At 32.2% G+C, this 16,723-nt stretch overlaps 4 protein-coding genes across 4 annotated transcripts; 3 read left to right on the top strand and 1 right to left on the bottom strand.

Annotated features, from left to right (window-relative positions):
- Positions 1-2,817: 2,817 nt before the first annotated feature.
- Positions 2,818-3,818, top strand: LOC113363621 (peptide deformylase, mitochondrial-like). Its single transcript, XM_026606112.1, is given in 3 exon segments — positions 2,818-3,340; positions 3,398-3,631; positions 3,633-3,818. Coding segments are annotated over 3 exon segments (732 nt in total). The 5' UTR covers positions 2,818-2,920; the 3' UTR covers positions 3,711-3,818.
- Positions 3,819-5,444: 1,626 nt separating this feature from the next.
- LOC113363617 (polypeptide N-acetylgalactosaminyltransferase 1-like) lies at positions 5,445-7,396 on the top strand. The gene has a single exon (XM_026606108.1). It carries the CDS (start codon positions 5,564-5,566, stop codon positions 7,349-7,351), a length of 1,788 nt encoding a protein of 595 aa, XP_026461893.1. The 5' UTR covers positions 5,445-5,563; the 3' UTR covers positions 7,352-7,396.
- A 446-nt stretch (positions 7,397-7,842) lies between these two features.
- LOC113381735 (cilia- and flagella-associated protein 206-like) lies at positions 7,843-9,913 on the top strand. Its single transcript, XM_026620466.1, has 2 exons — positions 7,843-8,758; positions 9,243-9,913. Exons 1-2 carry the CDS (start codon positions 7,843-7,845, stop codon positions 9,911-9,913), a joined length of 1,587 nt encoding a protein of 528 aa, XP_026476251.1.
- A 450-nt stretch (positions 9,914-10,363) lies between these two features.
- Positions 10,364-13,689, bottom strand: LOC113381726 (formin-2). Its single transcript, XM_026620459.1, has 8 exons — positions 13,428-13,689; positions 12,703-12,824; positions 12,150-12,413; positions 11,862-12,071; positions 11,643-11,798; positions 11,404-11,569; positions 11,033-11,330; positions 10,364-10,615 (listed from the first exon to the last, which is right to left on the bottom strand). The coding sequence occupies exons 1-8, from the start codon at positions 13,687-13,689 to the stop codon at positions 10,507-10,509; spliced, it is 1,587 nt and encodes a 528-aa protein (XP_026476244.1). The 3' UTR covers positions 10,364-10,506.
- Positions 13,690-16,723: the final 3,034 nt, after the last annotated feature.

Below are 16,723 nucleotides of genomic sequence, written 5' to 3'. Positions count from 1 at the left end.
GAGGAACTATATAAATTTTTGACAAAAACTTACTTTTTGTTGAAAAATTTATTTTGAAATATTTTGGAAATTCTGAACTTTTTTTCAAAGCAATCGTACTGCTTTAATGCATAGAGACTAAATATCGAAGCGCGTAAGCGCCGCGTCGCTGTCTAACGCATAAGCATTGGTACGGAACCCATAGGAATGTTAACAAAATGTATACTCATTGTTAAAATATCTGATAATTTGATGTGCATATGTCTAATGTCTAATGATTATTGTTGACCGCCAAATGTTATTTTTTTTTACTTTTTTTACTAGATCTCCGAAACCGCTAGACCTAATTTCATAAAAATTTCATCAAATCTTCATCTTGATAATGCAAGTAAAATGTTTTTGAATTATTCAAATTGCTTCATCCCGATTCCCGAAATCGTCGACGAAAATTTGTATCTGAACACACACAAATGCACGCACACACACACATACACACACATACATCAATTTTCTCTAAGGTATGCCAATATATTCAGAAACCTTTGAAACGTAAAGATATATAAAAATTTTCATTTTCGATTTTTGTGCGATTACTATAACTTACCCTACGGAAAGTTAATTATAAATAAATCAATTTATCACCTCCAGAACATTAACAATCGTCATTTCATTTCGAATCAAATTTCAAAAAAAAAAAATAGTTGCCAAATTTCCACAAAATTGAAAAAGTGCTCCCGCATAGTCACAGTCTAAACGCATTTGCAAATAATTCTGTGCGATATTTTCACTTATACTGTGCTCAGCTTGGCGGCATTTTCACATTTTTCAATAATTTTCACAAAATTGGAAAAGTGCTCCAGTACACAAGCAGTCTAAACGCACTTGGGTAAACATTTGTACCAGAGTGGCGCTTAGACTGTGCTTAGCTTGGGTGATTTTTTGAATTTTTAGTCCAAAATTACAAAAAAATTTTTTTGAAAAAAAATTAGAATCAAAAATTTTTTTTTCCAAAATCAATTGTTTTGTTGAAAAAAGCAGAAAGTTCTTTGAATCATTTAAATCGGACGCTTAGTTCTCTCAAAAACAGCCATTTTTTTTAAATTTAGCTCTGTAACTCCGAAACCTCTGGGCCTACCTTTGCCAAAAACTAATCAGCACATCTCCCTATCAATTGGAATCGAATGTTTTTTAAACCATTCAAATCGGTTGATCCGTTCTCTCAAAAATTCGCTTTCTATTTTTTGCACTCTTTGCTCCATATCTCCGTAACGGCTGGACCTGCCTTTGCCAAAAACTAATCAGCACATCTCCCTATCAATAGGAATCGAATGTTTTTTAAACCATTCAAATCGGTTGATCCGTGCGCCCGAAAACGTGGACGAAAAAAAGCGGACATACAAACACACACACACACACACACACACACACACACACACACATCCATTTTTTCTGAAGTATGCCAAAATGTTCAAAAACCTTCAAAACGTCGAGAAATGTAAAAATTTTTGATTTCGATTTTTGGACGATTACTATAACTTACCCTACGGGAAGTTAATTAATAAATAAATAGTATTACATTCATTAGTTCAACATAAATTGTATATTATATAATATTTTGCCAACAATTTCGAACACACGGACTTTCATTTGACGTTTAAGCGATCGAGTTTGACATATCTCGGCCGCAAAATTACCCTCGTATGCCCTCATACAATAGAACATCTTTTGACACTTTTTTACTTGAGAAATGTATGGGGACTAGCAGTCCATGAAATTGTATAAGGTCTATGGGTAAACGTCAAATTGTCAAAAAAGATGGCCGCCACTAGTTCGATGAAGCCTAGAGCACACACCACCTTAAATCAGGCTAAGAATTTTGACATTTTCATATTTCAGCCAGCATGAAGTTGGCGACGAAATAGAAGTTAGACGTCAAGTTGAAATGTATTGGATTCATAACTTTGACGCTAAAAACCTGTCAAGATCATTATTATCACAGCCAAACAAGTATTATTATTATTATATTGTCTAATACCAAGATGATAGCCTTTATCTTAGACAATATATTACGTTAAAATACAATATATCTTGTTCCCTCATAGCAAATATTGCAGAAAAAAACGAAATAATCTGTCAATTCCAAGACAGTATGAAGTATTTTGGTTCAGTATTATAACATCAGAAGTGTTTCAATTTTATTTCATTTACTGAACCTTCTATTTGTTGTTTGTTGAGTTTTAGTTAGCTTTCACTGAATTAAGGTTAAGATCGAAACCAAACCTAATAATGTATACAACGTAACCCTAACAAAAATAATGAATAAAATGTAACCCTATGCGTAAAACGTAAGCCTAAATTATTTTTAAAACAAAATTATAACTAAAACATTGTATAAAATCTAAGCTAGACTAAAATGATCTTTGAATGAAAAGAATCCTAAAACATAACCCTAAAATGTAAAAATTAAAATAAGAACTAAATAGGCGCGTAATCAAAAAGCCAAGCGAATAAACTTGAACGGACATAAAAAAATAAACACAAAAAGAATGAATCATAACGAAAAGCTAAAAAATATTAAATATGAAACAAGCCTACTTAATAAAAAACAATACGCCGACACAACGCTGAAATGAAATGAAAATGAACAAAATGGCCGACGCGCTCTTGACATCTGAAATGCTTGACAGCTTGATATCAGTCTTCGCCGGCAACTTCATGCTGGCTGAATTATGCAAAGTCTTAGCTTGATTTAATGCCTCCTCTAGAGCACGAATTTCAAACTGAAAATCATAAATTATAAATATCACTAATATTTATAATTATTAATCACCAGTCAACAGACCTATTTGAAATACTTGAAAATCTATTTCATCATAGTGATCATGATGTATTAATTTATTTGTTATTAATATAACCTATTATTAACCTAAAAAATAATTATATGTTTTTCATTATGCTGAGTTTAACAAGGTTGAAAACTTCCAAGTTACACGAATTATTCAAAGGAGTATATAAATGCAATCAAAATCATGAACGGTTCAAATCTTTTACGAAATGGTATAAAGAATATTGGGGCCCTAGGATAAACAATCCACCTTACAAACATGTAACACAAATAGGCGATCCTGTTCTTAGAAATGTAGCTAAAGAAGTTTCAAAAGATAAAATAAATAGTGATGAGGTTCAGCAAGTCATTGAAACTATGAAATATGTTATGAATAAATATAAAAGCATGGGTTTAGCAGCTCCACAAATTGGAGTTTCACTGAGAATATTCGCAATGAATTTTGACAAAGGATTGCTTGATTCATATGCACCAGAAATCATAAAAAGTAGAGATATGACGATAGTGCCCTTCCAAGTAATTAATGATTCAATCTAAATCAATTATAGTTAATTAATCTTGGTAAATTTTTAGGTTGTTATAAATCCTGAAATGAAGATAATAAACTATGACAAAGTATCTTATCAAGAGGCATGTGAATCAGTTCGTGGTTTTTGTGCAGATGTTCCTCGTTATAAAGAAATTGCTTTATCAGGTTTCGATCAAAATGGAAAACCAATTAATATGAAAGCCCATGGTTGGACAGCGAGGATAATACAACATGAAATAGATCATTTGAATGGAAAATTTTATACCGATATTATGCATTAAAACCTCTTTACAATGCAGCTGCTGGGAGGCTGTAAATAAGCACTCCGGTCGCATTGAAATAAGATTTATACCATGATGGAATGCTATTGAAGAAATATTAAATTCTATTTTGAGTTGATTTTAATATCTAGGTATTATTAATTTATTGATGTTTTGTACTAATGGAATACATTATTTGAATTTGAAATGAATAATGATTTATGATTGATTAATACAAGCCCATACAATCCCACCTTTATATTCACATTTTTGTTACAGTGTGAATATATGTGATGATCAGAATTTTTTAAATACTTAATTATTATTCAATAAATTAGATATTGAAAATGAGCTCCTCCTCTGCGAATTATATTCTTTACTTATGCTTTACATAAGTCAATTATATATATATATATATAATTACATTATACTGTGCCTTTCTAGTTTTCAGATACTATTTTGTATTGTAGTACAATTTTATAATTATTACCGTGTTAATGTTAATGTTATTTGTTACTATGATAAATGTTATAAAAATAAAATATTGAAATTGATAATTATTAATAGTTCTTTAAAATTATAACAAAATATAGATAATGTTTCAATCGAATTACTTCCTATCCAAAATAATTTATAATGAAAAGATGTAGCAAAAAATAAAAAGTTTAACTAAATGATTATACATAAAAAATATCAACATAGAAGTTATAAAACCGATTTTTTTAGTCAATAAAATTGCAAGAAATCAGTTAACGACTAACCCAGAATATGTAGTCACAAATAAAAAGTATATTATGAAAACTATTTATGTGAAATTTAGGAGTAATTAATATAGTATGATAAGCCGAGGAAACATAATTTTGAAGAATTATATTGCTCTTGACATTTGATATTTTTTCGATTTTAGACTAAAATTTTTGTCATTTAATGAATGCAGATAGTATTTAGTATGTTATATAATAATATGATATCATATGTATAAATACTTTAAATTTTTTATACCTTTTTAACTTCCCATAGGGTAAGTTATAGAATCGCAAAAAAAAAATCGAAAATGAAAATTTTTATATATCTTTACGTTTCAAAGGTTTCTGAATATTTTGGCATACCCTAGAAAAGATGTGTGTGTGTGAGTGTTTGTGTGTGTGTGTGTGTGTGCGGATACAAATTTTTGTCGACGATTTCGGGAACACCGATCAACCGATTTGAATAATTCAAAAAAACATTCGATTCGTATCGATAAGGAGACGTGCTGATTAGTTTTTGGCGAAGGCAGGTCGAACCATATATAAAAGAAGAGTATAACCGTAACGAAGATACGGGGCAAAAAGTACCAAAAACGGTAACTCAGTTTGTAACGGAGCGTCCAATTTTATTAGTTTAAAAAACATTTTACTTGTATTGACAAGATGAAGAACTGATTAAATTTTTGGGAAGGTTATGGGCTCTCAATAAAAATTAGTTAAAAAAATGTCATTTGGCGGTCTAAAATGTTTATTGGACATATGTACATCAAATTGTCAGATATTTTATAGAGATTTTGATAATGTGTACACATTTAGTGTAATTTTTTTTGGATTCCGTGCCAAGATTTACGTACGGGAAGTTCCAGCAATTTGCCTTAAGGCACGATGCCATGCAAGTAAGTTCTTTTTTTGAGAAAGGCGATTTTCATCAGTTCATATTGCTTTAATTAATCGCTTTCCCTCGAGGTGGGGACGTCATTCTTTTTGACACTAGCAAAAAGTTTGTATGTAAACTATGTCGTATTCCTAGTTTGTATTGATACAATTTTTAAACACATTGCTTATGTTATTAAAAGTCTGCCATGGGCTTCCAGTTTTTATATCTTATCTTAAAATGATAGCCAATCCGATAATGTAACACAACGTTATTTTCACATATCAAACTACAGGTTATATTTTTCCAACATGAATTAAATCCACAAAAATGCTTCTTAAATTTCCTACTATTCGACGAACATTCACCTGCAAGCTTTTGTTTGTATTTTTATTTATACTTGGATTTGTTATATATTTTAATGTACTAAATAACCGTCATAGGAAGGAAATTGCAAAATCAGAAGGATTTATATCTAAACATAAAATATTAAGTTCTGACATAAAATATGAGGAAGAGATTAGACAAGATGAAAGAAGAATGGTTCCAGGTTTGGGTGATAATGGAGAAGCCGTTATTTTATTGGACGAAGAAAAAATCTTAGGTGATGAGTCTCTTAAAAAGCATGCTTTAAACACTTATTTAAGCAGTAAAATTAGTTACAACAGAACAACACCTGATGTTCGAAGTCCTAAATGTAAATCCAAGATATTTGATGGTGTTCTTCCAACTGTGAGTGTAATAATTATATTTCACAATGAACCATATTCAGTATTAATGAGAACGATATGGAGTGTGTTGAATACATCACCTAGCAACATTTTAAAAGAAATAATTTTAGTGGATGATGCAAGCACTGATACAGAATTGCAAGGCAAACTTAGTTATTATATTAAGACAAGATTTTCTAAAAATTTACTCAAACTTATTCGATTAGAAAACAGATCAGGTCTTATCCGAGCAAGATTAGCTGGAGCAAGATTAGCCCGAGAAGAAGTTATTATATTTCTTGATGCCCATTGTGAAGCTGTCACTCAGTGGTTGGAACCTCTAGTTCATCGGATTCGAGAATCCCCAACAAGTGTGCTTGTGCCCATAATTGATGTAATAGCTTCTGATACTCTTAAATACAGCAATAATGGAGACTTTTTCCAAGTAGGAGGTTTTTCTTGGAATGGTCATTTCACATGGATTGACATTCCTGATAGAGAAGTAAGACGAATAAGAAAATTAGAGAATAGTAAAAAGAGCAAGTCTGATGATCGTCATGGAATTACATCCCCCACTTTTTCTCCAACTATGGCAGGTGGTCTTCTAGCGATTTCAAGAAAATATTTCTGGGAAATAGGTTCATATGATGAACAAATGGATGGTTGGGGTGGTGAGAACTTAGAAATGTCTTTTAGAATTTGGCAATGTGGGGGTACAATAGAGACTATCCCTTGTTCTAGGGTTGGACATATATTTAGAGATTTTCATCCTTATCAATTTCCAAATGACAAAGACACGCATGGAATAAATACAGCTCGACTTGCTTTGGTTTGGATGGATGAATATTCTGATTTGTATTTCTTACATAGACCAGATTTGCGGTATCATCCAGATATTGGGGATTTAACACATAGAAAAACTTTACGAAAAAAATTAAAATGTAAGTCATTTAAATGGTATTTGAAAAATGTCTATCCAGATTTATTTGTTCCAACAGAGCATTCGAAATATTATGGTATGCTGATGAACAATGCTATGCAGTTGTGCTTAGATAATTTACAACATAGTTCTGATAGCATATTTAAAATGGGTGTTTATACTTGTCATAATACTGTTAAACCTAGTCAGATGATTGCTCTAACACACAAAGGAATTTTAAGAACTTTTGAGAGCTGTGCTAATATCAAAAGCAGTGCTGATGATAATGAACATAAAGTCACAATGTCTCCCTGCATGAGTCGTGATAGAGATCAAAAATGGGAGTATACGAAAGACAAACAAATTCGAAATATAGCTTCAAATTTATGCCTTGATGCCGGACGATTAAAATCCCAAGACTTTGTATATGCAGCTAAATGTACCGATTCAAAAACCCAAAAATGGGTATTTGAATTGACAACTTTATAATTTTATTGGTGATAGATAATTTGATAATAAAGTTTTATAAAGAAATTTAAAGCATTCTTCTTGTAATTTGATTTTCAGATCGTTATTCATCTGTTTATGTTTAGTTATTAAATGCAAAATGAGTAGTTCATATTTCTTGCTGCCTACATCCAGTATAAATTTCGTTTTTCTATTCTCAATTGGCATCCTAAATTCTTCTATCGAATTGTATTCACATTACACTAATTTTTAGTATTATATATTAATACTATAGAATTATAGTATTAATATATATTACTTTTTTCAATGATGTGTAATATTTTTGGAGAACATAAAAACAGATTCGGATACATAAAATATTGTTTCCAACTAAAAAGCGCATAGATTAAATGTATTCGGATTATTAGTGAAACAAATGCCTTAAATAACAAATGATTTACTAAAATATTAGTTTTATATTACACTTTTTTTTTGATTTTATATACTTTAGACAATTTTGTTCAGATATCAAAATGGAGCGAGCATTTGAAAACGATAACGTTTTCAAAAACGTTGTGCAAGAAATATGTAGAGAATGCATCGCTAGAAATTTGGAGGTTGAAGAATCATTAGTCCAACAAGTAACAAAGTTATTCGCTTTGGATATCGATATGGGAATTTCATCCGAGGGCGTGGTAAAGAGAGACACATTGGAAGTATTTGTAAATCATGTGGTTAGTAAATTAGCTATTCCAGATGACGAATCTCCGCAAATGTCCACGTTAAAAATGCAATTGAATTGCAAAGAATTCTGCAATACCATAAGTGAGTCAATAAAAATGCATAATGAATCATTAAGTAATTACTTATATCCTTTAACACGCGAAATTATAAATGAGGCTTTAAACGTAACAAATAATAATAAAGAATCTCTTGAACAATTTCGAAGAAAATTAGCCGTTCATATTTTGCTTGAATCGCAAATGGGTCATCCATCCCGCATGGATGTCTTTAATGAAGGATTAACAGCCTTGAGCAGCATAGCAAGCTTGGCTGATATTGCTTCTTTCCTAGAATCAGACGAAACTCAAAAAATTCGTTATATACATGAATTGACCCACTTGGTGTCAGGAATACGGTTATTGAACAAGGAATTTGGCAGAAGTTCTGGTTCGGGAATCCTCGATGTGCCTTCTGAGCTGGATTCAGCGTTCGCAAAATCTAAGACATTACTCAATAATTCATTAGGTGAACTTCAAGATATATTGGACTCGCATACAACGGCTATTCTTTACTCTACTGAAATAGATGATAGAAGACTATTAGTAAATTTTAGAGTGCAACCTAATTTATCTCTAACAGATATCGAAAACACGCGTGATCGTCTTATATTGCAAAGGCAGTATGAAATATTTCTGAAAAGATTAAAATTGCGCCTTGAACAAGTAGGTGAAAACATACAAAATAGCTTGCTTAAATATAAACAAAATTTGTTGACTGCAATACAAGTCGTGGATAAGAAAAATGCTTTAATCATTTCTACCGTATATCCTTTGTTTTACAATATAGCGTCCTCGTGGTTTGATCTTCAAAATCAATTATTTATAATTATGGAAACTAATGAAATATGTTTAAAATTAAAATCAGTTTCCAACCTGATGGTTGCCAAAGTTCCAATAATGCATGCAATGCTAGGTGACAAACCTATTTATACACGAAATGAGTGGTTGCAGAAAATGCCAAAAGAAAATATAGATTTAACAGATTTCAAATGTATATTATTAAACTACGATGAAGTGTCCCAAAAAGAAGATTTTTATTTAAAATTTAATGGATTTTGTATTTGGTATCTGGTTCATTGTCGGGGTGTTTTGATTCCTGCAAACCCGGAACTGGGTGTGCTGGAACATCGTTCAGAATACTACGCTTTTAGTACCCGGCAAGCAATTCGAAGCATTTGGTAGGACTCCCGACAGGTATTTGTACAGCGCCTTAGAAGTAATACGTGGTAAGCCAGAATTGGTTGGTTTATTCGAAATACAAGAGCTTATATTGAACATGAGTGACCATGCACTGAGATTATGTCAAGAACTAGCTCCAAAACCAGATCACAAAGAACTAAGAGACGTAGAAATACAAACTGTGACTCATCTATACGAAACGAGGATAGTTAAAAAATACAAATGGAATGTATGGGATATGCGTCGGGAGGCGATACAGCTGGCCAATTTAAGCCGAGGAAAATCGAAATCTATGCAAACGTTGAGAACATATTCGAAAGTAGGCGTAGCACTGCAAACGACTTTCTTAAAGAATACTTCCATGCAGACAACAAGAGAAAACTACACCAATACACCGACGCCTCTCAATTATAAATCTGGTTTGAGGGCCAAACGAGACCAATTGAATCTAATGGTAGATTGCACGAGACCAGTACATGAGGACTACTACACGTGCACCAAGTACAACACGATTTTATTTGATACTCCATTTCCAGAAGATAAAGAACCTGAGTGTACAAATGATGATGGTAATAAATTTTGCCTCAAAGTATGTCACGGGAAAAATAATCGTTTAACAAATAGAAGAAAATCAACCAATTAAGATAATTGATTGACTCAAAACCTAATATCTTGATTTATATTTAAAATTAATGCAAAAATTGTTTTTATAATATGAATTTAATCATAAATTTAATCATAAATGTATGTTTTATGCTTAAAAATAAACTTAAATCGTCGTTATGCGGTCTAATATCACATAAATACGGATTTTTGCTTACAAAAAGTAAATATGTCTCCAAAATACAAAATTACTTTATTGATGGAACTCAAAAATCTATACATATGTGTAATACTCACAATTTTAACTACTAATATAAAATTTGATAAATATTTTGTACTGATTTAATTTAAAAATTTGCTTATGGCTTTTATATCGTAATAAATTTAAGCGCAAAGTGTTTATATTTTCGTGCATTACTTTTATCATTCGAATATTATAAACATAATATCAATTTAGTAATCAATAATAATTTTACATATTATTGTCTTTATATAACTTCTGTGACACTATATATTTATATAAATTATAACAGTTATTCTTAAATAATCAGGTAAAAGAAATTTCTAACAAGCGACTATAAAATTAACTTAAGTACTTATATATTTACCTATATAATAAATAAAAATATCACATTATTTTCTATTTGGGAACATTCGTTCAATTCTAGCTTTTCGGCCGTTCGGCAACTTTGGAATTGCGTCCGGTCTCTTTGTAGTCTTTGCACGCTGTTCTATTGCCATTCTGCGATAAAATCAATTAAAATATGAAATTATTTAAAAACAATGATTCAACAAAACTATGTTCATTCTATTCCGTGTTTTTGGTAAGTGTAATTTTAAAATTATGCAAGGATATTCGTAAGAAATCATTGTTCAGCTTGTTTTGTATTATTTTTTACTTTAGAATAGTAATAGAATTTCTCTAATAAGTATATGTATTTTATCTAATTAAATCTTATTTCATATATCATTATTATTTATGATCAGTACTCAAGATAAAAATAATGATGAATATAAAATACTTTTACGCGCTAGAAATACATTGATCATAAAATTTCAGAGGATTTTGAGATTGAGTATGGCGATAAATATTTGGAAAAATATATATCACAATGTAATGAAATTGCTCAAAAATCTTGAAATCTGTAGCTTAACTTACTTTAATTTTAATCGTTTCTGCTGTTCTTTTTTCCAAATTTGCTCAAAATCTTTACAAAATGGAATCCACAGTGAAAAAAATTCGTTGGTGGGACAGCTTTCCAGCGGCCCCGTCTTTGGTTTGAAGGAAAAAAAGCACATTGTTTTTATAAATTTATTTTTTATGTCTTGCATGGAAGTTCTTTCGTTGTTTATAGTTTCATTCGCGTTTTGAATAAAGCTTTCCATTTTATCTTTAAATGGTTGTATATTTTCCGGCGATGAATTGTCTAATACTTTCTGTGTTCTCTTGGTACAAGCTGCGAATAAAAACTATGGCAGTTGATGATTTTAATTAAAAAAAATATTATTATGATGACGATCTTTACTCACCATCTAATTTAACTTTAAGTTGATCTATAACTTTAGCTAAGTTTTCAAAATCTACTTCAGCTGCCCTGCTTACGTCCCATGTATTTGGAATTGGCAGGGCCACATTCCACGCCTCTTCTTTGGATTCGTCCATATATGTTTCCACAATAAAATGTAACAACGTTATCTACATTAATTCATAATTAATGAAGCAATAATCTAATAAGGTTCAAATGTGTGATATTACAAAAATAACTTACTTGATTGTCTTTTGATTTTACATCCTTAAGTTTGGCCAAAATTTCCAATCCGAATCCATCAGCTTGCCCCCTCGTTCTATTACCGCCATTCATAACATTCCCTAATTTTAATATTATGCCAAATACTTGTTTCAATTCCTTTCCATTAAGCATTATCTAAAATTGAATATAATTTAATTTTCAAGTTCATTATAATATAATGACTAAATTATAAATTACCTCGCATAAACTTTTTAAATTGGAGAGCGTATTGGATAATGTTGCAACACTATCTTCGAACTCGACTTGAAACATAAAACATGAAATTCTTTCCGCAAAACATTGGATTTCTGATAAATCATACAGAAATTGTTCAGGTTTATCTAAAGGTTCTTCTTTATTATTTGAAACATGCTCTTTAATCATAGACAATTCCTCAGGAGTAGCTCTCTGCAATAAAACAAATAGAGAAATAATTTTATTATTCATTCATATTACAAATCTTTTATTGCTTCGTAAGTTACTTACCGCTTCGTAAATTTGCTGCAGAGCTTCCAAATTAACTACAGATGTATCAAAATTATAAACTGCGTTTTCAATTTCAGCAAAATCGACATGCAAACTATGTGCCAATATACCAACATTTTGAGACCTTTTGCTATCCAAAATCTTGACGGCAACATTTTTCTTTGGTTTTTCAACTTTTTTAACTGGCGCTTTCTTAGTCACAACTTGTCGCGAAAATAAATTCATAAATTTTTGCAAATTACTAATGTTTGCCTCCTCCAAATCCTTTAATAATAAAATTTTATGAGAAAAAGTGAATACGTTTGCAAATATGCAAAAATTTTAAATTTTTATCATTTTGATTTGCTCAAGACATAAAATTTTTTGGCGAGCTTTCCGCCAATATACTGATGAATATTAAAATAAATATGCCATCATAAATGGTAACACTATTAAAACTAGTTTTAAATCGGCCTTTACAATTTAAATAGTATTTTTCTTTTCTTGAAATTTTCAAAATTTTTATTTTTCATATATATTTTATATTTACTAATTAAATACATTCATATTTTACCTGCCATAAATCTTCCTTTTTAATCTCTGTGGCTGCGACCGGAGCAGGTTTCGAAGTTATAATTCTTGTCCAATACAGCGGTTTCATTGGAACCGGAGGATTAATTGGAGGTTTTCTTAAGCCTGTTCCATTGATAATTAGTTAAATCATTGACTTTAAATAATTTGAATAAACTTTCTAGCAAATTCTTTTAATATACTTGAATATGTGCAAACATGCGAGTATAGAGTAAGAAGCAGATATTGCTTGGAGCCATTACGGTAGTCATAATTTCAACAAAAACCAACTCTAAGAATTTTATTATATTCGTAATAAACCATCATGCATTATTTGTCAAATAAATACTTACAATAGTTATTATTAGGCCATCATAATTCATATGGTAGGATGTGTCATAAAAATGTAACAGAAATAAATAAATACAAGTGAAATATAATAGTAAATAATTTGTAAAGAATAAACTAAAATTACATCTTCTAAATATAAGCAAAACTTACAAAACTGTGGAATGAAATGCTCATGATATTTACACATATGCTTACGTAAGTCATAAATAATATCAAAATAAATTTGAATATGTTCAATATGTATATCTTTCGATATAAAAAATAACCCGAACTCAAATTAAACATAATAGAACAGAAGGAAATAAAAGCAACTGTCACCTAAATTAAAATTAGCGTGTCCCATTGTATGTTGTGCATATTGATAACTCTGGGACTCACTTGCCCTCTGCGCATCGTTCCAACCGCCTGGAGGCGGTGTCGGAAATGGCATCGGTGCCTGCGGCGGAGGTGGTGGACCGACACCAGCCATCGGAGGTGGCGGAGGACCTCCCATAGGAGGTGGCGGCGGAGGCAGTCCCATTCCCGACATTGGTGGCGGCGGAGGTCCCATGCCAGGCATTGGCGGCGGCGGAGGTCCCATACCAGGCATCGGCGGCGGCGGAGGTCCCATACCAGGCATCGGCGGAGGTGGAGGGCCCATACCGGCATCGGCGGAGGCGGAGGGCCCATACCGGGCATCGGCGGAGGCGGAGGACCCATACCGGGCATCGGCGGAGGCGGAGGACCCATACCGGGCATCGGCGGAGGCGGAGGACCCATACCGGGCATAGGAGGCGGCGGGGGACCCATACCAGGCATTGGCGGCGGCGGAGGACCCATACCAGGCATTGGCGGTGGTAGAGGACCCATACCAGGCATTGGCGGAGGCGGTGGAGGTCCCATTCCAAGCATCGGCGGGGGTGGAGGTGGTGGTCCCACTCCAGAAGTCACAATTTCTGGCATCGGAGGCGCTGGGGGCGTAATTTCTGGCATGGCGCGGTGGAGGTGGGAGGTATAGGTGTTGAAGGTCCTATTGCATCCGCGGATGATGACGGGCCGATTGGAGGTCTTGATTCTGTTCCATTCATAGGAAATTGTTGAACTTTTATAGGCACAACAGGAGACAAAGTTGCATTTTCTGAAATTATTACAATTTAGCCATTTTAATTATTCAGTTATACATAATATGAATAAATTAAATGATAAATCAAAATGTTAGAACAAGAATTTCATGAATTGAGAATTCCCTAATCAGAAGTATGGTGCTTGAGATGTTATTAGCATAATATACTAATTAATAAAATGGCATACACCAAAATTTTGAGCGTTAAGTGTTGAAGAGTTAAAAAATTAGCAACACTTCATTAGCAGACGTGCTAATGGCGATAATCAACAGCTAATTATAAACGTCCATGAAGTACGTGGGTGATAAACATCTATATAATAATATGACATTATTAGCCAAATGAAAAACTTACAAATTTAGATTTTTTATATTTAAATTGTAAATATGAAATATTTTTACCTTCAGCCTATTTGCAGTTCCTGTCTTTTTTGAAACATTTTCAGAATCTTGTATTCTTATTTGATCAGTCTTCTCATTTGAGGATGTTTTTTATTTGTGATTTTGGAGGAGTTTTCCGAGGTGTTCACTTTGGGTGAATTTATTGAAGTTTCAGTCATCTTTTTGCGATCACTTGTTTTATTATCAATATTTTCTGCAGGTGGTGTTACATGAAAGGTTTTTGTAACAACTTTTAAGTCACATAAATTAGTGCTGTTTGTGCGCCTTGATATTTTCACAGGCGATGTTATGGAATCTTCACCAGCGCTACCAAGCTGCAGACTAGAGTCAGCCACAGTTTTTATAGGCGGTGGAGTCTTATAAGCATTTGCTGACGTGAGATCGTTGATACTTATAAAAGTCCTGGATTCTTGTAATTCTTTTCTGAGTTGAGAAACTGTTTCTTCTAATTCACTTATGCGAGAATCTTTCTCGAAAATCTTTTTCGACCAACTATCATCTGGGCTTTTTGGTTCTTTAGGAGTGCTGACAGATGATCGAGGTAGGCGGCTTCCAAAATTTTTAGGTGTAGCTATTAATGAATCTTGGGTGTTGTTAGCAGTCACATAAAGTTCGGTATCATTCTTTGTAGATGTAAGATCTGGATTCTTTTGGGGTCTTGTCTTTCAAGCGCCCTGGCGTGGTTGACGCAGCTGGTTTCTGCTTGGATTCTGAATGGTTCCAGTAGTACATCAGATCTGGCTGTAGGGCAGTATGATATGGTGGCTCTTTTTATAAGAAATTTAATTGACCAAAATTTATACATTTATATTTATTACTGACGAAAAATGCTATTTCATATATAGCAGTTTATATAATTGTCCTCAAAGCTTAGAAACAAAGTATGACAGAAATGATTTACATTAGAAATTGATGAAATCCATGGAGGACATTGAAGATTGAATTAAATAAATTAATATCAAACCATGCAAGGAAAATAAAAATAATAATGTTATTGATTAAATTATTGATTGAATAAATAAAGAAAAACTATAGTCTAGCAAATAATATTCTTTACATTTACGAATAACTTAGATACAGATCTGTAGTAATTTTTTGGTAAACAAATAAATTAAGCTTGTGGTATTTCAGTCTTCAATTTTGCTTTAATTTTATTTAATCGAAATCACAATATTGTTATGTGAACAAACAAATAATATTGCAAGATTTTTCTAACACAGAGCCAAAAAACAATTAATGCCTGATATCTCTATTTTTATTGATAAAAATAAACTCACTCGGAACTGTGCGTCCAGAGGTTCTTGTGGTCCTGCAATTTGCTTCAGTACGCCGGCCGCGAGTAGACAATTGCAGCATCCGACCATTATTTGTCTCAGATCCTGAACCAACTTGGCTGATTCGGCCTGATTGTGTTTTCCATTCTGATAACTTTTCGTCGGGCTGACCAGATGACCTTTTTGGTTGCGGGAATTTGCGACGACCTGCTGCGTTTGGTCCGCGGTCGCGTTCGACACTAACCAATTGACGAGCATCTGACCTGCAATAGGACGTTGATATGGATTATGCATGTATATTACGAGAAGGCGATAATAAACAAAGGTTTTCAAGCGGTGGCGATGAAGGATACACGGAAATAAATATAATATAAACCGAGATTGAAAGCTCGATATACAAACATTTTTTAATGAGAGTACGACAGATATAAGAGTCGATTGCTACACACATTACCCTGAAAATTTTGAAAATTTTGAAATATATTGAGAAAGGTCAGAGATTTATCGTTATCTTTACTTAACTTTTTATGGTTTATTAGATATAAGTTTTCAAAAAGCTTTTCCGAAATTTTAATGGTTTGCTAAAGGTGTTTTTGATTCTGTATTTATACATTATTTTCAATTAAGAGCAACATAAATTCACATTCCTTAATAAATTTTACATTTCTGCTAAAGCAGATTGAAAATAGGTGAAATTTTTACAATCTTGATTGATGAAAAATCATAATGTATCATAGTAGTTGCTAAAATACAAATTGCAATTCATTTATAATTGGAGATTCACTGGTATTTTTTAACATGTTTCTCGAGGGAATTATATCTATTTGAATGGGATGCCTGCTATGTTTCTCCAATCGTTTTACAGACGTATATATGATCATTATAGAAAAAAAATG

This window comes from Ctenocephalides felis, unplaced genomic scaffold, assembly GCF_003426905.1.
Source record: "Ctenocephalides felis isolate EL2017-DRISC unplaced genomic scaffold, ASM342690v1 CF-g0.4_SCAFFOLD_00845, whole genome shotgun sequence".
NCBI lineage: Eukaryota > Metazoa > Arthropoda > Insecta > Siphonaptera > Pulicidae > Ctenocephalides > Ctenocephalides felis.
The sequence above is the reverse complement of the archived record's forward strand: the minus strand, read 5'-3'. Positions and strand labels throughout refer to the sequence as shown.

Bases quoted from the DNA above. Each gene is read 5' to 3' on its own strand.
- LOC113363617 (XM_026606108.1), top strand. From the start codon at position 5,564: ATGCTTCTTAAATTTCCTACTATTCGACGAACATTCACCTGCAAGCTT.
- LOC113381735 (XM_026620466.1), top strand. From the start codon at position 7,843: ATGGAGCGAGCATTTGAAAACGATAACGTTTTCAAAAACGTTGTGCAA. The intron at 8,759-9,242 runs GTGAAAACATAC...CTACGCTTTTAG, and splicing joins ATTGCGCCTTGAACAAGTAG to TACCCGGCAAGCAATTCGAA.
- LOC113381726 (XM_026620459.1), bottom strand. From the start codon at position 13,689: ATGGGCCCTCCACCTCCGCCGATGCCTGGTATGGGACCTCCGCCGCCG. The intron at 12,825-13,427 runs GTGAGTCCCAGA...TCAATGGAACAG, and splicing joins GAACGATGCGCAGAGGGCAA to GCTTAAGAAAACCTCCAATT. The intron at 12,072-12,149 runs GTAAGTAACTTA...GTTTTATTGCAG, and splicing joins TGCAGCAAATTTACGAAGCG to AGAGCTACTCCTGAGGAATT.